General features: G+C 38.7%; 1 protein-coding gene across 1 annotated transcript in view; it reads right to left on the bottom strand.

The window, feature by feature from the left end:
• The window catches only part of LOC150075155 (methyltransferase-like protein 25B), a 158148-nt gene that overhangs the window by 95141 nt on the left and 36973 nt on the right, over nucleotides 1-26034 (bottom strand). Inside the window, exons 3-4 of the mRNA XM_090388383.1 lie at nucleotides 25836-25901; nucleotides 15773-16006 (exon numbers count right to left, since the gene is read on the bottom strand). Of these exons, the coding sequence (XP_090244509.1) occupies nucleotides 15773-16006; nucleotides 25836-25901 (300 nt within the window). The remainder of the gene's footprint in view (nucleotides 1-15772; nucleotides 16007-25835; nucleotides 25902-26034) is intronic.

Genomic DNA, 26034 nt, shown 5'->3' with positions numbered 1-26034 from the left:
GGAAGTGGACCATAATCTGCCACGCTGGTCCAGTGCAGGTTGGCAGATCGACCGTATTCAGCAGTCAGGGGCTTGAACCCCGGTCTACTCAAAGAGCGTGTACTACTGCACTCCCGCTCCTGCCCACTCGGCAACGGAGGCCAAAAGCTTTCCTGAAATCCAAGTAAATGACATCAAAATTATTTTTGGCATTCAGTTACTTTGTGACCACATCATAGTATCCAATCAAATTGGTCACACAAGACCTCCTTTTAACAAAACCAATGCTGTATCTTAACTATTACTGCAGTCTTGTCTAGATGATCGTGCAATGCTTCTTTAAACAGTGATTCCATTATTTTCCTCGGAACACAAGTTAAACTAACAGGTCCATAGTTACTTGTGTCACCTTTTGAAACCCCCCTTTGTGAATTGGTGATACATTTGCACACCTCCAGTCCATGGGGACCTCAGCTGAGGCCAAGGAAGCTCTCATAATTATGGCTAAGGCTTTGCTTACTTCCTTTGCTGCCTCCTTTAATATAACTGGATAGATCCCACCCACCCCAGGTGCCTTTTTTATGTTTATCTTCAACAATTTCTCCTCCACTTTGCTCTCAGTTATTACAAAATCAGTTTTTTTTTTTTTTTTTAATGAAAACCCCAAAACACAAGAGGTATTAGAACCTATAGTACTTAGTACCATGCTTGGGTCGGAGGTTGAGAAGACGAAAGAAGATATTTGTCGACATTAGACTTGACCTTCTGTAGGCTGTAATTTTCACAAAACACATATGAAAGAAGGTTGTTCCAGAAAACGGCAGCTGAATGAATAAACATAAACGAGGAAGATGAAAAGTTGGTTCTGCGAGTTTGAAGTTGGACAGTAAATGGATGTTGGCTGGTGGCGGCACTTGTTCGGACTGCATTGAAAAAGAGAGCGGGAATTATTGCAGCCAATTGAAAAGTACAGTGCCCATGGAAGTATCTGTAGAAAAGGTATGCAACAGAAACAGTACTCTTATGAGACAGCAAGTGGAGAGACTCTGTAAGAGAGGAGTCATTAATTAACCTAACTGCCCTCTTCTGAATGAAATCTAGAAGGCTGAGAGAGGTTTTGGGGACACTCACCCAGATGTGGGAACAATATTCCATAGTAGGACGGATAAGTAATTTGTACAGAGCAAACAGCTGTTTGCTCTGTACAAATTTGGGGACACTCACCCAGATGTGGGAACAATATTCCATAGTAGGACGGATAAGTAATTTGTACAGAGCAAACAGCTGTTTGGAAGAAAAGTAATGCTGAGAGCGAAAGAGAAGACTAAGTTTTTTAGACACAGAGGAAGTAATATCTGTAATGTGCTTGTGCCGAGAGAGATTAGAAGTCAGGGTAATTACCAAAAGAGATATATCATCTTGCCTAGAAATCAGAGTGTCACCAAAGATAAGCACAGGAGCAGAAGAATCCTTTTTGTGAGATATAAGACAAGACCGAGTTTTAGAAGGATTGAAATTAATTAAGTTGTCTTTGCCCCACTGGAGAATTACCTGGAGATCGGCATTTAAAGAATTGGTAGCGGATATTCGAGAAGTTGAAGCTGATTGAGCAAGGCAAGGTTTCACAAAATGTAAAGTGGGATGGGATGCAATGTGCTATCATCGGCAAAACTAAGGATAGAATTTCCAGTCAATGGAAGAAGATCCTTAATATACAAGAGGAAAAGAGTGCGGGAAAGAACTGAACCTTGGGGGACATCAGCATTAGTGGAGAAGTTAGAAGACAGAGAGCCATCTACCATCACCTCGGTGAGCGATCAGAGAGAAAACTGGATAACCAATTACAAAAAACAGTTGGCAAACCATAAGATGGAAGCTTTTTAGAAGACCTTTATGCCAAAGACGATCGAAAGCCTTTGAGATGTCAAGAGCAACTGCTTGTGTTTCACCAAACTTTTCCATTGAATTAGTCCATAAATGGGTAACATAAGCTAGAATATCATCAGTGGATTGACACTGACGGAATCCATACTGGCGATGGTTGATCAGATGGAAGGTTTCTAGGTAGTTTAAGAGTTGGCGGTTTAATTGATTTCTCCATTACTTTAGAAAGAGTAGAAGTAATTGCAATGGGATGATAATTGGATTGGATGGATTTGTCACTCTTTTTAGGAACTGGCTGGATATGAGCAAATTTCCAAGCAGAACGAAAAACACCTTTGGAATACGAAAGTGAAAAAAAGGTGGCAAAGAATAGGAGTAAGTTCAGGAGCACAGGTTTTGAGAACAAGTGGCGAAATACCATCGGGACCATGGAGCTTTCTTAGCATCAAGATTCGTCAAAATCTTTCTGACATCCTTTTGACGGAAGACCACAGGAGGCATTGAATGGAGTGTGTTGGGAATGGTGGGAGGTGTTTTACCAAGATCATTAATACATGAGTTGGAAGAAAAATGGGATACTAGCAGGTCAGCTTTATCCTTGGCTGAAGTGACAACAGAACCATCTGGTTTTGACAGAGGTGGGAGCAGAGATGGGCAAAAGTTGTGGCCAATAGTTTTGGCAAGAGACCAGGATGCTCGGCTACCATTAGGGCAAGAAGCAAGTTTTCTACTCTTAGCCTGTTCAAAATCTAGTTTGGACTGATTAATAACTGCTTTACAATTGTAGCGAGCTTTGGTGTAGGCAGAAAATGAAACTGAAGAATTGGAAACAAGCCAATTACGATATGCAACGTTCTTCTCTTGAACAGCTGTTTGTTTTTTGGTTTTTAGGAGCATTAGCAACTAAGGCCATATTGCTCCGGGATATGCGGTGGTCATTCCCTGACTTTTCCGCATCCTCCGTATTTGGTGGTCAAGGGCTCAAACCCCGGTCTAATCAAAAAGCGTGTGCTATGCACTGCTGCTCCTTCCCACCTGGCTACGGAGGCGCCTCTCTTGAACAGCCTTAGCACATTTATTGGAAAACCAAGGTTTAGATAAAGGACGAGATTTTAAAGTGGAGTGTGGAATAAAGGATTCTATCCCTACAAGAATAATTTCACTGGCTCGATCTGAGCAAACGTTGACATCAGAAGTTTGAAACAGTAACCAGACTAAGAAAAAGAAGAAAAGAAATCTCGCAGGTCATTCCATTTTGCATTCTTGTAATGCCAAACAATACAAGACTGGGAATAGCCATGAGATAAAGGCTCCATTGAAGAAGAGACAATCACAAAGTTGTGATGTTGTTGTTGTTATTTGGTTTTTAGGAGCATTAGCAACTAAGGCCATATTGCTCCGGAGATATGTGGTGGTCATTCCCTGACCTCTCCACATCCTCCGTATTTGGTGGTCACGGGCTTGAACCCCGGTCTAATCAAGAAGAGTGTGCTACGCACTGCTGCTCCTGCCCACTTGGCTATGGAGGGGCCGCCAAGTTGTGATCTGAGGTGTCTAAAAGACCACTCACTTCAAACGTGTACTTAGAAGGGTTGTTTGTGAGAAAAAGATCAAGCGTGTTGGCTGTATGGTTAGGATTGTCCAGTATTCTTGTAGGTAAATGAACAATCTGTGCGAAGTGATTAGTAATCGCACAAGCTTCAGCATCTTGACCAGCTGGGTCGGTGTGTGACTAGAAAACAGAAGCCAGCTGGAGTTGTGAACATTAAAATCACCAAGAAAAATGACCTCACTGTTAGGAACGTTGGACTGGAGAAAGTCAAGTTGCAAAGAGAGGAAGTCAAAGAGCTCCAAGTCATTAGTGAAGCTGGGAGAACGGTAGAGATAACAGATGAATTTGACACACTGAGGTAGAAAGATTTGAAGCTAGAAAAGATCGAAAAGAGGAGATTCCAAATTACCAAGTCTCTGACAGGGGATATTGGCATCTACATATGCACAAGTACAACCTTTGAGGTGAAAGGAATCATGCAGCAAATAATTTGGGCAACTGAAATGAGCAGTTGTTGAATCAACCGATAACTGAGATTCTGTCAGAAAAAAAAAGTACATGGGGTTTGGCAGACTGTAAGTGGAAATGGACGTCATTGAGACCATGTATATTTTTGAAATGAACTAGGAAGTGTTTGGGAGGTTTGGGTCTTTTCGCAGATAAGCTTACTCTATTAGTTTGACAATTCATGGTGTTTTCAATAGTAAGAAAAAGTGTGGGGGGGGGGGACATGCTGTATGGAGTAATGAAATTTTTGAATATGGCTTGCACATGGTAAGAATATACCCAGATCCTTGACATAACGTGGCCTCGACAATCCACCCCGCATACACACTACTCGAACTTCCTCCAGTCACTATCTGGCAGAGTAGAGGTAGCAAGATTATACACTAGCTGATCTGGAAGCCTCCTAAAAAGTTAGCAATAGGTTCAGCCCATTGTACTAACTAGCAGCTAGTCTGCAAACACCATTTCAGAGCTGTACCCTCGAAATGTAAGGAAGATTGGATCTCACCATGATGTTCGTAATAACCTGAAAAGTCATCAGTCATACTGCATGATGGAAGAGAGTTACATCTTTTAGTCTCCAGAGCTAAGTTCCGGAAGGGTTGACCGGAACTTAGCTCTGCAGACTAAACATGGGTTCCAACACTTCAAGCCTCCAATAAGCAAAGCGGTGGTATTTCACCAGTTGTGAGAGTCATCAACCGAATTAGCTCCCTGTTAGAGTTTGATAAACTTCTGGCAGTCCCCTCATTGAATAACTCCTCATGTGTGAATGTAGATGCAAAATACTCATTCAGTTTATCAGCTTCCTGAGCATGATCATCAATAGTCAACCCATCTATGTTAAGTGGTCCAATCTGATTCATCCCTTTCCTTCTAGAGTTTACATAAGTAAAGAACTCTTTGCTGTTTTTCTTTGCATCCTTTGTCAAAGATTTCTCGTGATCTGCCTTCGCCTGCCTAACCTCCTTTGTGACTTGATTACAGACAAGCTTATATCTGCCATAGGCTTCTGTGTCACCTGATAATTTATATGCATCCCATACATTTTTCTTCTCTGCCACAAGCCTCAATTCATTTAACATCCATTGAGGCCTAAACCTTGAACAGTATTTCTTAGTTGGAATGAAAAGCCTAGTAGCCTCCAAAATTAAGTTCCTGAAGTCTTCCCATTTAGAATTCAACATTGGTAACATCATCAGTTGATCCCACTGTACAGAATTTAAAAACTGTCTGAGACTCTTGTAGTCACCTTTACAACAGCCTTTCCCTTTAGCCTTGATGGTAGTTACATCTTTAAGTAATTCCCACATCAGTACATTGTGATCACTGTCACCCAGTGGTTCCTTTATCTGCAAATTTTTAATGCATAAATAATCACTGCTGATAATCAGATCAAGAGCATTACTTCCTCTGGATGCCTCTCGAACATGTTGCTGTAGAAAACAGTCATCCAATAAATCCACAAAAGTCCTGCTAGTGTGCGAGTGACCAACCACAAGTTCCAGTCAATATCTGGAAAGTTAAACTAACAAATATATGTGGACGGATCAAAAATTGAAGGAAATCTATGTGTAAAACTAACACCCCACATAAGGACGCAAACCCAAGATCATCATACCTATTATGTTATCAGACAAGTCTATACATGCATTGCCAGTTGCTTGCACTCAGTGTGTTTTATACTAGATATAAACATGATGGCTCCACTTTGCAATTGCACCACTGGTGAACAATGTGCTGTGACCAGATTTTTTGGTCAGAAAGGGTCACCCAAGCAGATTCAGAGAAGAACGTTATCGCAATATAGAGAAAAGTATATTAGTCACAGAAAGGTGTACAAATGGGTGGAAAGGTTTAGAAGCAGCAGAAAGTGTAGGTTGATAAGGACCATTCGGGCCATCCAAGGACTAGAACAATGACAATGATCATCACATTAATGCTCTCATTCAAAATAAAAAAAAAAGACTGTGTACTATTTTTGCTGTTGCTGGAAGGTATGCATCCATAGCATCAGCTATGAGTCTGCATATTAGATCATACATGACACCTGCAAAACTTGCAAAGTTTGTATCTGGTAGGTCCTCAAAGAAGATTATAAAATGAAGCATTTGAATATCTGCACAAATTTTTTCAGTGGCATTGCAACAAAGGAGGGGCATTCCTGTGATAAACTGCTATGAGAGACAAAACATGGGGCATCATTATGAGCATAAAAGCAAGCATCAAAGCATGAAATGAAAACACACATCATTCCAACAACAAAAAAATTAAAAGCATGCCTTCTGAAAAAGCCACACTAACATTATTTTAAGATTTGAATGGGCCTATTCTGAACATTTATCAGCAAAGTGGAGTGAATGTCAATAGTGTAAGGTATTGTGCAAGTTTGGAAGAGAAACTTAAACTTATTTGCAGTAACTATAGAGGTTAGCTGTCAAAAGTTGTTCTGCTGCATCATGAACAATGCCCAACCTCATTCAGCTACTGCAACTACTGAAATGCTTCAAAAACTAGATTTTGAACTTCTCCCTCATCTACCATGTTGTCTGAACCTCATACCTTCAGACTACAGCAGGCCCCCGTTATAACGCGGTTTGCTTTACGCTGATTCGCTATAATGCTGTTCTTATATTATAACCTGTATCTGACTATAATGCTGTCACAGATCACTATAACACTCTTTTACAGATTGCATTTTTGGCATATTTAATGAAATAGTTTCATTTGATGGAGTCGATAGCTTGAAAATGAATAGCAAAACAGCATTAAAACATTTCCCACGCCGACTTCAGAAATTTTCCCACACTCAGTGAAATTTTCTCGCATGCTAATTTAATTGCAGTACAGTGACTTGTTACGTAGTTCCAAGATCAACATTTTAAAAAATGATCAAGTATATTGCTTGTAATATTTGCGTTATATGCATTTATCTGAAGTCTAGTCATCACTCAGTACCGTATTAGAAATTGTGCGAAACGGACAGTTTACTTGAACATTGTATCATAATTAATGCAACCAACGCAGTTACATTTTCAAAGAGTTAATAATGGCCGATGAGAAGGGAAAAGCAACGTCAGAGCGCAGTACGAAGACTATAAATATAAGAAAAAGACTGAATTTGAAAATTAAATTAGATGTTTTGAAGTGAATCGATTCTGGTCAAAGACAAGCAGATGTGTGCCATAATTTAGGACTTGTAAGTTTAACTGTAAGAACAATTATAAAAAAAAATAAAGAATTAATTTTAGCAATGGGAAAGATAGCTGTTCCACTGCAAGCAACTAGGGCTAGGCCGGCTATTAGGATTGAAATGGAAAGACTTTTAACTAATTTTATTGAAGATAATATCCAATGCAGAATTCAGTTAAGTTAAATATTATTAAAAAAAAGAGAGAGAGAGATTAGTCAATATGATGATCTGAAGAAAACTCACCTAGAAAAAAAAAAATGTGGAACCATTTAAAACTAGTAAGGGCTGGTTGAATAGATTTAAAATCCAGGGAGAAACTGCAAGTGCAGATTAAGGAGACGAAACTTTCAAAAAAGAACTTGTTAAAATTATTGAAGATGGGTTTTATGTGTTATACTTCTCAACAAGTTTTTAACATCAAGTTTTTAACATAGATGAAATAGGACTTTTATGGAAACGAATGCCTAAAAGAAGTTTCATATTGAGAGAAGAAAAAAACATGGCAGGTTTCAAAGCGGCGAAGGTTCACTTGACTTTATTGTTGCGTGGTAACGCTGCGTGGGATTTAAAATTAATACCCCTTTTAGTTTATTTGGAAGAGGGCCAAAGTTCAACCCAAAATCAACACATTTTTCATGATTAAATTAATCAATTAAATTAAATCTATTTAGATCAATTAAATTCATGATTTTAACTGGAATTTTAAGTTTAATTTTGATACGTAAGTAGTTACCACATAATTATATAAGTATGTAATGCAGAATATTTTATATGTACAAATATTTGAATATTAAATATTTTGACCGATATTTGTGCATCTTTTCGCTACCGTTTATTATTGATTAGGAAATATCCTACGGCACCAACCGCAACTCATAAATACATATGTTACCTTATGGGAATGCGGCGCTCGCTTAGCGCGGATTCACTTAGCGCTCTGTTTTTACGGAACGAATTATCAGCGTTAAGCAGGGGTCACCTGTATTACCTTTTTGGTCCTCTAAAAAGGTCATTACGTGATACGTCAAATGATTAGAAAATTAAAGAAGTGCAAAAGTGGATTCATAAAAAACCAAAAATGTTTCGCTTAGATGGCATTAAAAAATTTAATTGGACCAATGTGAGAAGTGTTTGGAGAAGCAAGGAGACTACATGGAAAAGTAATAATAAAATTCTTGCACATTTTCCTTTTATTGATTTAAAAAAATAAATAAACTGCCTTTACTCTTTGAATTACCCTCATAATTTTGAGGGTAAATGAAGACACTATTTAGTCTTATAAAACTTATATCTTCATTTCGTAAATTATATCATAAAACGCAGACTGCAGATATCAATGCTATAATTACTAGGTTACCTCTAAACAAATATAAACATATGTAAACTGAGTTATATTAACTAAAAGAAGTGAGGATTCAATGAAGCAAGAAATGTAGTGCAATCATACAAATTTTAATCTTCTCATTCTAATGGAAGGTCATCATTATGAATACTAAAACAGTTCAATGCATTCTGAACTTTGATATATTCTTTGAATTTGGAAATTTGTATAATTTAAGCTGTGCATTATGGTATTTAATATTTAGTTCCTTGCAACTAGTTTTTATTAAGCTTTTAATTAGTTTTCAAACTGAAATAATTTGAAAACTGAATGCATTTCAGTAATCAATTTCTGTCTTGAGGACACTTTGGTCCTTCTAGTGATAGACTGACTTTTGGTGTTCAAAGTTTGAATTTATGCTTACATTACTATTCATGAGTCAACCTAAATTATTAATATAATTTTAATATAAACACCATCACCAAAGAGGCAAATCCATTATTTAAAACTCAAGGCATTGGTTATGACAAGCATTTTGGGATTTACTGATCTCTCATCAGACTATCAGCAGACTTATGCCAATCTGTGAATAATGTAATCAGCTTATGTGAGAAGCCAAGTGGCACATGGAGGAAAATTTTCCAGTGGAAGAAAACCTTCCACATAATCTTTATAACTTTGCTGTGTTAGAAAAATGCTACCTAGCACAAGGGGTTAAAGGAACACAACTTTTGTTACATGTTTAAGTGTAAGGTTTTCTTCCTTACATTTCACCATAATAACATAAAATTCCAGCTATTGGTATCATCGGAAATGTAATAAGATAGAGTTTACTACCCATTTATAATTACATTGCACTAACAGAAAAGCCCAATAAACCAGAAACTACTAATTGTTTTTATTGTTTTATGGTAGTGACCTCTAGAAATATGTTTTAAAAAAATATCACGAAGGTATTCAAAATCGATTCTTATAACCGAAAATAGCAACAGCTTTGTACATATCTGCAAGTTGTACGTAAGTAGAGGAGTGCCTGTATATATAAATATGTGAACCTTCAAAAAATATAGAACAAATTGTAAAATACACTGCCCTACCATTAATATCCAGACATTTGCATATCTAAAAATAACTTTTATTTACAGGAAAACTAATAAACTAAATGTACTGAAACAAACCTTCAGCCTTTTTGACAGCCTCTGGTCAATGTGAACTATCAATCAATTTTTCAATTTTTGTTAATGTCCTCCAATATTTTCTGCTATTTGGCCTTCAAAGTGGTGATCAGTTCAGGCACGCAATAATCCAATTCACCCCAGAGGGTTGAGATCAGATCCTAGTGCTTGGGAGCACAAATTTTTGATGCTCGTGTCCTCATACCAGTCTCTCACAATCCAAACAGTATGACATGGAGCACTGTACTGCTGATAGAAGTATGAGCCTTCCCCAATGTAGGTATTCCATAATGTATTATTGTCTGGGTTGTCTAGATGGCCCTCAGCACTCATGGTTTTGTCCAAAGCAACCAACAGTTCCAAGTCAAACCAAGAAAAACAGCCCCAAGACCATTGTACCCTTCCACCATCAAATTTTGTTGTCAGGATGACAGTCCAGCAAGGACTGTGTCATCCTGATACAGCTTTCTCCAGGCATCCACCAAACCACAGCACGGCTGTAAGACTGTTACCCCACATACCAGAACTCATCAATCCAAAGCACAGCTTTCCTTTGGTCTACAGAACCGAGAACAGGAGTCCTTTCACCGAACTAGATGGCATCTGGCATTACTCAGGGCAATTAATGGCTTATGGATGGCTGCACAATTGTGGTAACTCCTATCATGCAGTGTCCTGCATTCTCTACTGGTGCTGGTATGTGTCCCAACTGTCTTACTGAGGGCTCTCTATGTGCTGCAACAATGTTAACCTTCGTTCTGAGAGGACAATTCTTTGCTCTCCTGTCACATTGTCACATTCTTTAGAGGTTTCCCAAGTAATTTTGTGGCAGTTTCAGCACTGGTCCACTACCATTTGCAGATCACATCACCAATCGTCAATCTAGGGATCTGCAGTGCCACTGAAATGTCACGTAAAAACTGAATGCTAATGTGGTATCCTATTATCATTCTGTGCTGGAAGTGCCTTAATTGAGTCAGTCACAGAATCTCATAATCATACTATCTCCTTGAAGGCCTATGACCATATTTATAGTTGTGTCTGACATGGTGCTTGGGTAGGGCGTGACCAACTATTAATGGATAAGGTCCAGATATTAATGGTAGGGCAATGTATACTGGTATTAATTCATGTCCTTCTAACCCTACATACATGCCTTTAATTTGAGTTTAGGATTTTGTGCTCAGCATACAAGTCTACCTTAAAATTTTATACAGTTTTTATGTTCAAAGGTTGAATTATATACTGAAACATATAGTAACCTACTGCCAGAATGCAAACATTTCTTAAAAATGAAATGCTTGTTTGCTCAAAGTGATATGTGTAATATGAAACCCACTTTAATGAATTAAACAGAATGAACTATATAATCTGGTTCAAATATTAGTATTAGAATTAATAATGGCCACATGGTGCAAGAAAGCCTATGGCTTATGCTGCACCAGCCAAAAAAAAAAAAAAAAAAACCCCCCGAATAAAACAATGATAAAAAAAATACATATATAAATAAATAACAATAATTAATAAAAGAAAAGGAAATTGAACCTATCATCCTATACACTTCCCTGACCCGAAGGTACTATCCAGATGACCTTTGAATTTCCCCAAACTGTCAGCCTCTACCACCCATGTAGGCAACTTATTCCAGTAATTTATAACTTGCTGGCTAAAATAAAACTTCCTGCAGTCCAATCTAAACATTTCCCCCCATAACTTGAATTTATGTCCCCTAAGATATCATTAGTATCACTAGTTCTAGCATCATTTATAATCTTGAAAATTTCATCCTCATTCATTTTACTAATGCCTCTCAGAGCCTTAAACACCTCAATCAAATCTCCTCTAAGGTGTCTAGTTTCCAAACTCTGCAACCCACATATTCGAAGTCTTTCTTCATAAGGATGCCCTTTTGCTGATCTCACCAGGCGAGTTACCCGTCTTTGCACCTTTTCAAGAAGCTCGATGTCTTTCTTTAGGTGCAGTCTCCATACTTGAACACAGTACAGTAATACCCCGAAGTTACGCGATAGGTGGGTCCGACGAAAATCGCGTAAGTCGAATTCGCGTAAGTCGGGGTACAACTTCGCATATAAATACATATAAATTTTGCTTAATTGGGACCAAGGACTAACAAAAACACTAGTTTAGAAGAAAAATATTAATAAAATTGCAGTTCTTTATACATATTAATACAAAATATGTATTAAAAAAACAAATGACTTACGTTAAAAAGTTATTTCGATGTCGATGGCTTCATTAAAATCTAACAAATTCGTCTGACGACACAGCGCGTTCCTTTTTTTCACGCAGAATTTCTTCGTAGCAAGCTAATAATTTTTTTATTCCTTGCTTTGTAGCTATAACGCGTTCTTCGTTGGAGTCTATGTTTTCTAAAATTTTTAAGCCCTTTACAATTGAGATCTTTTCAATTTTCAACCTGTCAAGTTTACAATTGTCATGTGCTTTTCGCCGTTGCTTCATTTAGGCCTGTAGCACGTGCAATATCACATGGTCTTTCATTTCGCTCAAAGCGTTTCACAATTTCATATTTTTTCTCTATCGACAGAGGCGGACTGGCCATAAGCCTTACCGGGGAAACCCCGGTGGGCCAGTGTGATTTTGGCCATAAACCATAGTGTGAGGCCACTATAAATTTTCCCGGGTAAGAATTTTTGATCCAGTCTGCCTCTGTTTATCGATAATTGCTTTTCTTTTTCTCTCTGAATCTGCAGTGTCTTCACCAGGACGCTTCCTTTTCACACCTTTTAATTTTACTAATTTTTAGGGAATAAAGCACAATTACAAAATGAGGAGCACGCTTGATACGCATAAACAAAGCTGCGCGCATGTAGCAACTGAATAAACAACACCATAAAGGCAGAGATACACTATTAACACCTCACATTTCTAGGGGTTACTACCATAAAACAATAAAAATCCAGTTGCGTTTCTGCTAGTGAAATCTGTTATAAACTGGTAGTAAACTCGATCTAATTGCATTTGCGATTATACCAATAGCTGGAATTGTGTTGGTTTTTACGTTATTATGGTGAAATGTGTTTCCCCTTCACTGATATAAAAAACATAAAAGCAGCGAAGTTGAATTTTGTTCATCTTTCGCTCTCAATCTCCGCCGTCGCACCGGATATCGATAACATATGAAAAACGACCTTGAAGATAGTGGGCGGCAGCGTTGCCAAACGAAAAAATCAAGAACCGCGTAACTCCGAGTTCGCGTAAGTCGGGGTAGCGTAAGTCGGGGTATTACTGTATTCCAAGTGTGGTCTAACAAAGCCTTATATAATGGGATTATCACATCCCTATCTCTACTTGCAAAAGTTCGATAGATCATTGATAGGACACCATGGGCCTTCCTTGCAACCTGTTTACAATGCTCAGAGAATTTCATGTCTGACCATATCGTAACACCCAAGTCCCTTTCCTCCAGTACTGGGTTTAGTTGAACTCCACCAAGTGAATAAGTTATTTTGAGATTACTGTTTCACATTTTAATCCAATGAAGTGTAATACCTTACACTTCATTGGATTAAAGCATAGCTGCCATTTTTCTGACCATTCCTGAAGTCTATCTAGGTCTCTCTGAAGAAGCTCAGCTTGACAGTGATCATTAACTACTCTACCAATTTTAACATCTGCAAATTTAGACATCACACCCTCTATCCCTTCATCAATGTCGTTTATGAAAATTAAAAACAACAGTGGTCCTAATACTGATCCTTGGGGAACCCCACTTCTTACATCAACCCAATCTGAGGAATAGCCATTTATCACAACCCCCTGCCTCCCATCCTGAAGCCATCCTGCTATCCATCTAAGGATTTTCTCAGTGATTCCAACCTGTTCCAGCTTATAAAGCAACCGCTCATGTGGGACTGAGTCAAAAGCTTTGCTGAAATCTAAATAAACAATGTCAAAATTATTCGCTAAATCCAGCTCGTGAGTGACCCTTTCAAAATAGCGAACCAGATTTGTTAAACATGATTTTCCCTTTACAAAACAATGCTGAGTATCCTTGAGAATTTCAATTCGATCCAAATGATCCTGAATTCCACCCTTGATCATTGCCTCCATGATTTTCCCTACCACTGAAGTCAGACAGGTCGATAATTTCCCACTTCACTCTTAGAGCCACCCTTATGTATGGGAGATACATTGGCACTTTTCCAATCCAAGGGAATCTCTCCAGAGTCTAGTGATGCTCGCATAATTAGCCTCAATGGTTCAATGCACTCACATGCTGCCTCTCTTAAGATTATAAGTGAGGTGGCAAGTGAGTGCATATTTATAATCTTAAGGGAGTGAGTGCTCCCTTAAGATTATAAATATGCAACACAAGGAACTGAAATAAGAAAATACAAGAAAACAAGTCAAACTACTTGATGGATTAACATTATTTATCCACCTGAAAGTAGGAATAAAATAACCAGGTCTAAAACAAATGCATTACACGAGGCTTTTTGGAATTTCCAGTGCATTTCTGTTTATTTTTGAATGGAAATGGTTTAGATTACTAAGCTAAATGCCAGGCTGACTAAAGGCATGAGGTGTCAGTATAGCACACCTGTAAATTCTGTGCATTTGAGTCCAATGTGCATATTAGCATTAGGAGAGGCATATGAGGCAAGAAAGCAAGCTTATGCAGCATCAGCCAAAAAAAAAAAAAAAAAAAAAACACACTTCCATTTCACCCCTCCGTTCGTTCGAAATACCTGTCCAGTTGAGCCTTAGATTTATTTAGGCTATCAACTTCCACAACAAGGGATGGAAGTTGTTCCACCAACCAACTGCCCGCTGGCTAAAGGCAAATTTCCACACATCTATCCTACATCTGTCTTTTCTCAATTTGAATTTATGCCCTCTCAGGTGATTATTCTGAGCAAGAGGAAGAATTTCATCGGCATTGAGCATGCTCAAACCATTCAAGGCTTTATACACCTCTATAAGATCACCTTGCCGGTGCCTAGTCTCCAGACACTAATTTGCAAAACTTAAGCCTTTCTTCGTAAGAGCAACCCTTTGTTCCATTCACTAATCTTGTTGCCCTTCTCTGTACTCGTTCCAGAAGCTCTACACCCTTCTTGAAATGAGGCCTCCAGACCTGTATACAATACTCAAGGTGTGGCTTGACCATTGCTTTATACAAGGGAATAATCACCTCCTAATCCCTGCTAGAAAAATTTCTGTATATCATTAACAAGACACCATGAGCTACTCTTGCTGGCCGTCTTCACTGCTCAGAGAACTTCATATCTGCCTGCACAATTACCCCCAGGTCCTTTTCATTCTCTACCACTGTCACAGTGTAGTACCACAGAGTTGATATGTTGCTCTGGGGTTACTGTTTCCCATATGTAGTACTTTACATTTGTCAATGTTAAACTTCAATCTTTCCAGATCCTGTTGCAGCAGCATAGCATCAGTAGTGTCCTTAACAACCCTGCCAACCTTTATATACAGGGAAAGAAGCCCAAATTTTTGGGTAGAAACTTTATCCTCTTCTCAAGCTAGGTACCTACATCCTTAAGTTAAAAACCTTTATGGAGACGTCATCTGTTCTACAAAAGGAATAGAACCACAAACTTTTCTCAGATAGATGGCAAGCAGCAAAGTCACCATATGGTTACAGATATCACTTATAATTAGATTACAATTAACAGTGATCAATACAAGTTATCTAAGCAACAATAGTTTATAAATGTAACACAGACGTTTAATAATTTTAGATGATGACTTGTGATAAAATTCCAAGGAAAAATCTTTCAGTTAACTTTTCTCCTCAGAAACAGAGAAGAAAATTACACAGAAGGAAAAAATATGCACTAGTTGGTAAATTTTAACCACCAAAACAACTAATATGAGATATCAGCATATTATGTCTATAATAATCAGTTTGCCTCTTTATTGGAAAAAAAAAAAAAAAAAAAAACCTGAGTGCCTTAAAAAAAAAAAAAAAAAAATGCTCATTAAAGTTTATTCCATCTCAATAGGTTTTAAACCTAGGCCTTTTCCACACTATGTGGAAGTGTGATAATCATAGCCACTGTGTTAGTTGCAAGGGTAAGAAAATAAGGGTAATAAAAATATATGATCAACATGGTACATACACTGAAATTTTGAGAATCATATGAATATAATCTTACCAGTCCTGAACCAACATCTAATATAGTTGTACACTTATACTGTTTACAAATTCTTGACAACAAAGCAGCCATGCTCTGAACTTCAACCTGCTTCTTTGGTGTCATACCTCTCTTGATGGAGTGTGGGATATCCAGTGGCACTTCGGCATTACTGGAATTAACTTTTAGATAACGATTCTGTGAATATTTCAGAGAGTCTGTTATAAAATTTTGTAAAGAAGAAGGCCATTCCTCCTGTAAAATAAAAGCCATATACTAATTAGCCTAATTATTTAACTGAAATATACAAACATTGAAAGTAAATTTAAGAAAGGAAATTGAAAGCCATCACTCAGCAACTTCTCTGCTGAAGATAATACAATTATACCCAACAAAGCTAAGACATCAACCAACAACCATTAAAAGGCAATTACAAAGGGCTATTAATCTAAAGTAATCCCAAAGTTTCCCTCTATCTGGGTGGTTCAAGAATGAACTGGAGTTTATTTTTTTAAGAGGGTAAAACACCAGTATAACAAAATCGTGTTCAATGCAAGTCATGATAACACTGTTCGGTGCAGACACAATATGGTATCCCTGTCATTCTGTGTACAGATCAGTACTGTATTATTCAATTTCTTATGAAAGAAAGTGGATAATATGTGTTTTTCCATACAGAGAATATATAAATATATCGGAACTATAGCAATACATAAAACCAGGTAAATTACACACAAGTTATGTGTGCAGTACAGTGAAGACTCCATCACTCAGAAGGTGTAAGGTTGGTACTACAAATTTTCAGAAGGCCAAAAAGCAATTATCAACCAACCACATGCTTATGTTCAGAGGTCTACTGTCACTGGTGCAAAGAGTCATCACATCAAGGAACTGATTTTGAAAATAATATGTTACTGTGCACAGTATAGTATCCAAAATGCACACGTTAGACGTGTACAAGCTGGGGCTTTAGAGAGCTAGTCAACATGGTAACTAAGATATCGGCCTGGCAACCATTACATTATAGCTCAATCAAGCTTTATCATATTTGTAATATTATTTGGATCACTTGTAATCATTAGAGTTGAATTTGAAATTGTCTGCAATTCTGCCCAGACATTATAGGAGGGAGTATATGATGAGAGCCTTGTCGATCAATTCGGCCCTGGAAAGATTGTGCAAAGCTCAAGGGATAGAATTTTTTTCGGCCTGGTCTGTACTTGTTAACAGGAGAGACTGCTTCTATAGGGATGGGATACACTTAAATAGAAAGGGTGCAAGAATATTTGCTGATGGTATTGAGGCAGGGTTAGGTTGGTCGGAAAACTGCTAGCTTGGGGGGATACAAGGACAAATTTTAACAGTATTTTAACAGTAGTCGCAGGCAGAGGTGAAGGCGATTCTTGCACAACTTCTATTAGAATAAGTAGTGACCTGGAGTGGGGGGGGGTTTCAGGGACAGATGGCAGTCATTGTGAAATAGGTGGGTATATGGGATGTGTTAGGGTAACTAGGAATAGGGATAGGTGCATGTATACCAATGCTAGAAGTATAGTAAATAAATCTGATGAATTTGAAGTGTTGGTCAAGACATCAAAGGCAGATATTGTTGGGATAGCAGAGACGTGGTGTCACACAGACATAATGAATGCAGAACTGGAATTTGGGGAGTACAATGTGTACAGAAAGGATAGACAGGATAGGAAGGGAGGAGGTGTTATGCTGTTAATTAAGAAAAACATAAAATCAAAAGAAGTGCACCCAGTTGATATAGATGACCAGTGCACTGTTGAGTCAGTTTGGTGTGACATAAGCACTGTGAAAGCAAAAATAAGAGTAGGAGTGTGTTATAGGCCTAATGACTCAAATGAGTACAATGAACAATTGTACAGAGAAATAGTGGGCTAGTAAATCAGAATGTCTTATAATGGGGGATTTTAACTTCCTAGATATTGACTGGAACTTGTGGGTTGGTCACTCACACACTAGTCAGACTTTTGTGGATTTGTTTGATGATTGTTTTCTGCAGCAGCATGTTCGAGAGGCAACCAGAGAGAGTAATACTCTTGATCAGCAGTGATCATTCGTGTATTAAGAATTTGCAGTTAAGGAACCACTAGGTGGCAGTGATCATAGTGTACTGATGTGGGATTTACTTAAAGATTTAATTACCATCAGGGGTAAAGGAAAGGGTTTTTGCTTCAGTAAAGGTGAGTACAGTGGTCTCAGACAGTTTTTAAATTCTGTACAGTGGGATTAACTGACGATGTTACCAACAGTAAATTCTAAGTGGGAAGTATTCAAGGAATTAATCGTGGATGCTACTAAAAGTTTCGTACCTACTCTTCTTCTTCTTTGGTCCTTAGCTGGCAGCTGGGGGAGGCGGTTGGCCACGCAACCAGTATGCTGCTGTAGGTGCCGCAGGGTTTCGGACTTGCTCTGTGATGTTCTTCCATATCTTACGATCCATGGCGTCAGTCCTGGCCTGGTTAAGGTCGAGACGTCGGCTCTTCAAGTCATTTTCCACTTGCTTGGCCCACGTTTTCCTAGGCGCGGTCCGTTGGATGCTCCATTGGGTGGGTCGTTGTCTCCAAAGGAGTGTGGATGGTATTCTGTTCATGCCCATTCTACATACGTGGCCAAACCATCTAAGCCTTTGCTTCTGGATTTGGTCGGCAATGGTTGGTTGCTGTTGGCATCTGGCGCGGATGGTATCATTAGTGATGCGGCCGCGAAGAGAGATGCCCAAGATCTGCCGCAGGCATCGCATTTGGAATACCTCAAGTTTGTTCAAATCTAACTTGAGACAAATCCATGTTTCCGATCCGTAAAGAAGAATGGGCAGGATCAAAGTCCGGAAGAGTCGGATTTTAGTCTTTGTGGAAATGTTGGTCCTCTTCCACAGACACCATTTGAGCGCGGCGAACGCAGTGGCCGCCTGTCCAATTCTGCTGTGGATTTCCATGGTGGATGCAACTTTCTTCTCCTGGACCAGCGACCCAAGGTATTTAAAGTCCTGCACTTGCTCGAGACTCGTGACAGAGAAGAAAAATGCATGGGATGAATATAAATTATCAAGCGCCTCAGAAGCCTATGGCAGATATAAGTTAGTCTGTAATCAGGTCACAAAGAAGGTTAGGCAGGCAAAGGCGGATTACGAGAAATCTTTGGCAAAAGATGCTAAGAAAAACAGCAAGGATTTCTTTACTTATATAAACTCTAAAAGGAAGGGGATGAATTTGATTGTTCCACTTGATATCGATGGTTCGACTGTTGATGATCCTGCTCAGATAGCACACAAACTGAATGAGTATTTTGCATCTACATTCACACATGACGAGTTAAGGTTTGCAAATGCCAGAAGGTTATCAAATTATAGCAGGATGCTTAATGATTTTGTAATAACTGAGAGCAAAGTGGAGGAGAAATTGTTGAAGTTAAACATAAGAAAGGCACCTGGGGTGGATGAGATCTATCCAGTTATATTAAAGGAGGCAGCACAGCAACTAAGCAAACCCTTAGTTGCTGTGCTGCCTCCTTAAGCCATAATTATGAGAGCACCCTTGGACTCAGGGGAGATCCCCACGGACTGGAGATGTCCAAATGTATCCCCAATTCACAAAGGGGGATCGAAGGGTGACACGAGTAATTACAGACCAGTTAGTTTAACTTCTGTTCCGGGGAAAATAATGGAGTCACTGGTTGAAGATGCATTGCAGGATCATCTAGAGAAGACTGCAACAATAATTCAGTCACAGCATGGGTTTGTTAAGGGAAAGTCTTCTCTGACAAATTTGATGGGATATTATGATGTGGTTACAAAAGAACTGGATGCAAAAAATAATTTTGATATCATATATTTGGATTTCAGGAAAGCTTTTGACACTGTTGCGCACGGTAGACTATTGTACAAATTGGAGCAGAATGGTATTAAGGGTAAGTTGCTACAATGGATAAAAGGATGGTTGAGTGGGAGAAAACAGCGGGTGGTAATTAATGGGTGTTGCTCTTCGTGGACTAATGTTATTAGTGGAGTCCCACAGGGTTCGGTGTTGGGTCCTCTGTTGATTTGTATATTTATCAATGATACTGATGAAGGTATATCAGGCTTAGAAGTGGCAACTGAAATTTAATCTTAACAAATGTAAAGTACTGCATATGGGTAGAAGTAACCCCAGAGAAATGTACCAACTGTGTGGTACTACACTTAAGGTGTTAGAAAATGAAAAGGACCTGGGAGTAATTGTGCAGGCAGGTCATGGGGTTTTGTCAATGATACATAGGAATTTTGCTAGCAGGTCATGGGGTTTTGTCAATGATACATAGGAATTTTGCTAGCAGGGAGAAGGAGGTGATTGCCCCTCTGTAGAAAGTAATGGTCAGGCCGCGCCTTGAGTACTGAGCACAGGTCTGGAGGCCTCATTTTAGGAAGGATGTAAATTTGCTTGAGCGTGTACAGAGAAGGGCAACAAGATTGGTGAGGGGAATGAAGGGATCCTCTTACCAAGAGAGGCTTAAGTTCTACAAATTGCAGTGGCTGGAGACTAGGTACCTGTGCAGTGATCTGATTGAAGTGTATAATGCCTTGAATGGGTTGAGCACGCTGAATTCTGATGGGATCCTTCCACTTGTTCAGATTACGAACCTAAGGGGGCATAAATTCAAATTAAGAAAAGACAGATGTAGAATAGATGTGCGGAAATTTGCCTTTAGCCAGCGGGTGGTTAATTGCTGGAACAAACTTCCATCTGTCGTTGTGGAAGTTGATAGGTTAAATAAATTTAAGGTGGAACTGGACAGGCATTTGGAGGGAATGGTGTGATTTTTTTGATTTTTTTTATTTTGGCTGATGCTGCATATGCTCATACACTTGCTTTCTTGCATCACATGCCACTACTACTACTATTTTAGGACTGACTAGATACAGGCAAATTTCCAGACAATAAAAAAACATCAATGAAATAAGAGAGTATAAAAAAATCAACACAGAACAGGAGCAAGCTCAATACCAGGGTTTCAAGAATATGTGGAGAAATATCATCAGGACCTTGAGCTTCATTGGCACCAAGATTATCTGAAATGCTCCTGAAATGTGCTAAATTTAGTCAATGTCTATTCATTGTCTAACCCCAAACTCAGAACCAATGTTTCCACTTCCTCATTTATCCCTTCTGTTTTCTGGAACAACCTTTCTTCATATGTATTTCCATAGTAAATTATTAAGAAAGACTATAGAGCTGAAAGAGGACAAAACCAAGTAACAATAGTAGCTACTCAGTCATATTGAAAGATACAGCAAAAGAATGCATCAAATAATTATAGTTAATCCTGAGGTCATCTAGATTCAAAATAATCCCCTTGGATCAGAGAAGTGGCAGCATTTCACCAATTCAAAAGGGGTAGAAGAGATAAGGATAAGTTACGGTATCTATACACTGACCTGTTTGCCCTCACTGATGGGAAAGGTTATGATCAAGAATGCATTCATCATAACACTGTAAAATCTTCCCTGACCTTGTAATAAATCTATAAAATTGTCACAACAGAGTTTAATGCAAGGAACAATTTTGATATTATATACCTAGACATCACCAAAGCATTTGATAATGTCCAACTTAGGTTGCTGAACAAGCCGGAGCATATTTAAATTACAAGCAAAATCCTGGGGCAACTGAGAGATGACCAAAGGACAGGAGGCAGAGGGCTATATTACAGTCCCTCTTCATAGTGTGCCAGAGTAGCCCCTTAGGGTTCAGCACTAGCATCACTATTATTTGTGATTTTCTTGAAAGATATTAACAAGGGACTAAAGGGTACCAAATGGAAATTCTCAAGTGATATGAGGGTTAGGAGGGTGGTTAACAATGTATTTCAAGCTGAGCTCATTGATGATATTTGGACAGGCACTATGAATGGTCTGAGAAATGGCAGCTATATTTTAATGCTGCCAAATGTAAAGTTCTGCATTTGGGAAATAAGAACCTGAGAAAATTGATGCACTTGGGGGGGGGGGTCAAGTTTCTGGAGCTGAAGAGTATAAATGAAGATTACCATAATAGGTATGCAGTGGCAAGGCACACTGTACCTTACTGATGATTTACTATACTTTTGGGTGCCTCCGTAGCCAGGTGGGCAGGAGCAGCAGTGCATAGCACACGCTTCTTGATTAGACCGGGGTTCAAGCCCATGACCACCAAATATGGAGGATGTGGAAAGGTCAGGGAATGACCACCGCATATCCCCGGAACAATATGGCCTTAGTTGCTAATGCTCCTAAAAATCAAATAACAAACAAACAAACTACTTTTCCATCCAGGAATGAAGTTACTGTTCAATTATACTAGCCAAAGAGATCACACATTTGGAATGCTGTGTTGTGGTGAGAACAACAAGGGTACACTCACATGAGAAGAAACTATGAAGATGTAAGAAACAAAGTTTAGAAAGTAGACAATTTAGAGGGGGGGGAAGCTAGTTTCCAATGGGTTCAACAATACTCGAATTTTCACACTGAAACAGGACCCAAAAACTAGAGGATATAAAAACAAAATGTTAGATGAAACTAGCAGACTGAACCTCAAAAAGTATACATTTAGTCAATGCACTGTCAACCTCTGGAATAAACTGCCTTCCTGGGTATTCGTGGGTGATGGCATCACAAAATTTAAAGCAAAGCAGGATCAGCACCATCTGGCATCAAAAGTGTGTGTGTGTGATAACAGTAGTATATTCTGCATAAACAATTTTTTTTTTTTTTTGGCTAATACAGCAAAAGCCTATCTTCAGTGCATATCCTTTAGCCTATACTATACTGATATCATAGTCTGTTATTATAACAACCATTCATTTTAAACAGGGCTATTGGCAGAATTACTTGCATCTAATAATGCAGATAAAATTATGAATGCTAAGAAATGGAATTTTGTTGTAGACTGCACTATGAAACAGTGCTATGGGTAGGATTTAAAGTAAAAGCACTGAAGGATAAATGAAACTGATACAGTAGGAGAATTAGGAAATACTGATAGGCTTAAAGTGTTAAATTAGAATGATTGCATGAAAACATGAAATCATTCTAATTTATTGGATGAAAAACAATATATAGTTTATGTACAATGTGTACAAGAAAGACAAAATGACAGAAGAGGTTAGGATTTTTTAGTATGCATGACATGTACAAGAAAGAAAGGACATAGTAGGAGTTATGATTTTAACTGCAAAGTACACATTCAAAAACATATCCAACAGATAAGAGCTGTCCAGATTGTATAAAGTTAGCCTGGTTTGATACATGTATTAGGTTGTTTGGATTGTGTGTGGGAGAGGGGGTTCCTTTGGTCCATTAACTACTTTGGTAACAGCACAGCAGTTCAAATTTGCATAGTGAGTAGACTGATAAACCAAGAATAATTTGAAAAAAAAAAAAACATTTTCCTTGACCTCAAATCAGGTAACTGCAGCCCTGATCAGAGTTACCTTTAAGAATTCTTCCTGTTTCCAATAAGATTTGACCACAGCCCTCTCCAAACAAGAACCACTAGACTATCATAAGAGGACTAAGCATTGGAAAAACAAAAATGAGAAGGAAGAGTGTGCCAGAGATTAAATAATTTAAGACTTTCCAGACACAGAATGGAATTTGTGGGTGAGTCACTCATCAAGTACCAATAAACACTATACTCCAATGTGTGTTGGAATATTAGAATTAATTTTTCATGTCAACTATAACCCCCGTCGGTTTTAATGAGAATAATGGACTTCCTGAAAATTTTTGGTATGCAGAGACTGGAATCTCGTTCCGCTTCTCCTCCTGTAAGTAATGGTGGACTAGGTCTCTGCTTGAACAAGGTTATCTTGTGTTAAATCTGATTCTTACCTCTATCTTATATTTCCAGGGTATACAGTGTTAGGGCTGATATATATGGTGTTAGGCCTGATGTAGCTGAGCAGTCAACACGGGGGCTACAGTAATAAATTTATTTGAGTAGACCATGGTTCAAACCCACATGACCACTAAAAAGAGTACAGAACTTAATTTATAGCATATAAACTGATGAGCCAAAACATTATGACCACCTACCTAATATGATGTTGCTCCATGTGCAGCCAAAGCAGCTTGTACCCGGCGAGGCATGGACGCTACAGGATTTCTAAATGTCTTGTGCTATCTGGTACCAACATGTAACTACCAGATCCTTTAACTCCTGTAAGGTCCATAGTTGAGATGCCGCAGATCGGAGCTGCTCTTCCAACGCAAACTACAGATGCTTAATGGGACTGATGTCTGAGGAATTTGGAGGCCAGGGCAATACCTGGAAGTCTTCCTCATGTTCTGCGAGCCAGTTTCAAACAATCCAAGCAGTGTGGCATGGTGCATTATCCTGCTTAAAGACGGAACGGCCAGAGGAGAAGACCGTTGCCAAGAAAGGGTGTACCTGGTCAGTAATGATGTTTAGGTAGGTGGTAGACGTCAGAGTGCCCGGCATTTGGATGACTGGATGGGATATCCCAGCAGAACATCACCTAGAGCATGACACCAGGACCACCGGCTTGTTTTTGTCCCACAGTGCATTCAGGCACCGTCACTTCCCCAGGTAAATGACACACACGTACTCGGCCATCCACATGGTGCAACAGGAAATGTGATTCATCGGACCAGACGACCTTCTTCCAATCACTCAAGGTCCAGTTTCAATGCTTGCATGCCCATTGTAGGCACTGGCGCCGGTGAACCGTGGTTAGCATGGGCACTCTGAGTGGCCTACAGCTATGCAGCCCCATTTTCAGCAGGGTTTGATGTACTGTGTGTTGTGACACATTACTCCTGTCACCAGCATTCCAATTACCGGCAAGTTGCACCACAGTCACCCTTCTGTTGCCATATATACCATCCGGGAGAGCCTTCGCTCACCTCAAGCATCGATGAGCCGTGGTGGTCCAACACCTCACCGGTGGTTCGTGGGTTCCCCCTCCTCGGACCACTTTCGGTAGGTACTAACCACGGCTGACTGTGAGCACCCACCAGCTGTGCCATTTCAGATATGCTTGACCCAGTCGTCTGGCCATTACAATTTGGCCTTTGGTGGCTCAGTAACAGAGCTCAGTATCAGGTGTTTTTTATACCATGCCCCGACCTGTACCATAGTTCACCTGCAGTTGCTTCGATTTGCATAACAACTCTCTGGTCATAATTTTTTGGCTCATCAGAGTATTTTATAAATAAAGGTATTCATAAAAATATATATATATATCAATCTATCACCTGCTTCACAGTATTCACCTCTTGTTTTTCCATAGTCACCATATTTTTCCTGTAATTACTAGTTTTGTTTTGTTTTTTTGTTAGTTGTTGGCACATCGGCTTCTGTGGCCATAATGCACCTCCCAAAGTTTTTGCATTTTACTCTGATCCAAGCCCGAGGTGGGATTCGATATCCGTAACCTTACAGTTGCCAGGCAGGCACTTTACCCACTTGTCTAGCCCGGTGGGCATAATTACTCGTGTCTCCATCTCTAATTTTGCATTCCAGTCACCACTAAGCAACAGAACTTTCTTTTTTTAATGACACATCAATTGCCTCCTATAATTTTCCATTCCTTCTTTTTGGCATTGGTGGTATGTGCACACACCTGTATAAGAAAAATATTGATGGGATATGCCTGAATTTTTGGAAAGATAATTGTGTCATTAATTATACCATAACTGAGTAGTGAATCAGCAATATTCTTCTTAAAATTTGCTGATTCAATTTGTACTGATATTAAACTCATGTGAATTTGTGAGAACGCTCAACAGACAAATTATGGTGCTTTCTGAAACCAGTGTGAGAGAAATTTGTACTTTTATTACGTGTATCCTTTTTCTGTTTACACCAATTTGTACTGAACTTTGCAGGCACCCCTTCTACATGCGCAAGTTTTACCTTTAAATCCAACAGTTCTAAAATAAACCTCAACTGCACAAACTAAAATTAATTTGTGTATCCACATAGATCTACATTTTGATTTAACTGCATGTTCATAATAAGCAATAAGTTATAATACATTAAATTATATAAAGTGATATAATTAAATATACAGTTACTTTCAGTAATCCAAACGGCACTTGATTCAGTTCTTCATTAGTAAGATTCAATAGAACTTCTTTCCACTACAAATTAAAATAATTTTGATTAAAATTTTATCATTAGTACATTAAATTTGTATAACTATTATCAATTATTAAAAAATTAATTTCATATTTAACATTAAAATTAAAGTGAAAGGAATAACTAGAAATCATA

Source organism: Mastigoproctus giganteus, chromosome 14 (assembly GCF_048544385.1).
Source record: "Mastigoproctus giganteus isolate SK-2022 chromosome 14, ASM4854438v1, whole genome shotgun sequence".
NCBI classification, from domain to species: Eukaryota; Metazoa; Arthropoda; class Arachnida; order Uropygi; family Thelyphonidae; genus Mastigoproctus; species Mastigoproctus giganteus.
Note: the sequence above shows the minus strand (reverse complement) of the source record. Positions and strands in the feature narration are given on the sequence as shown.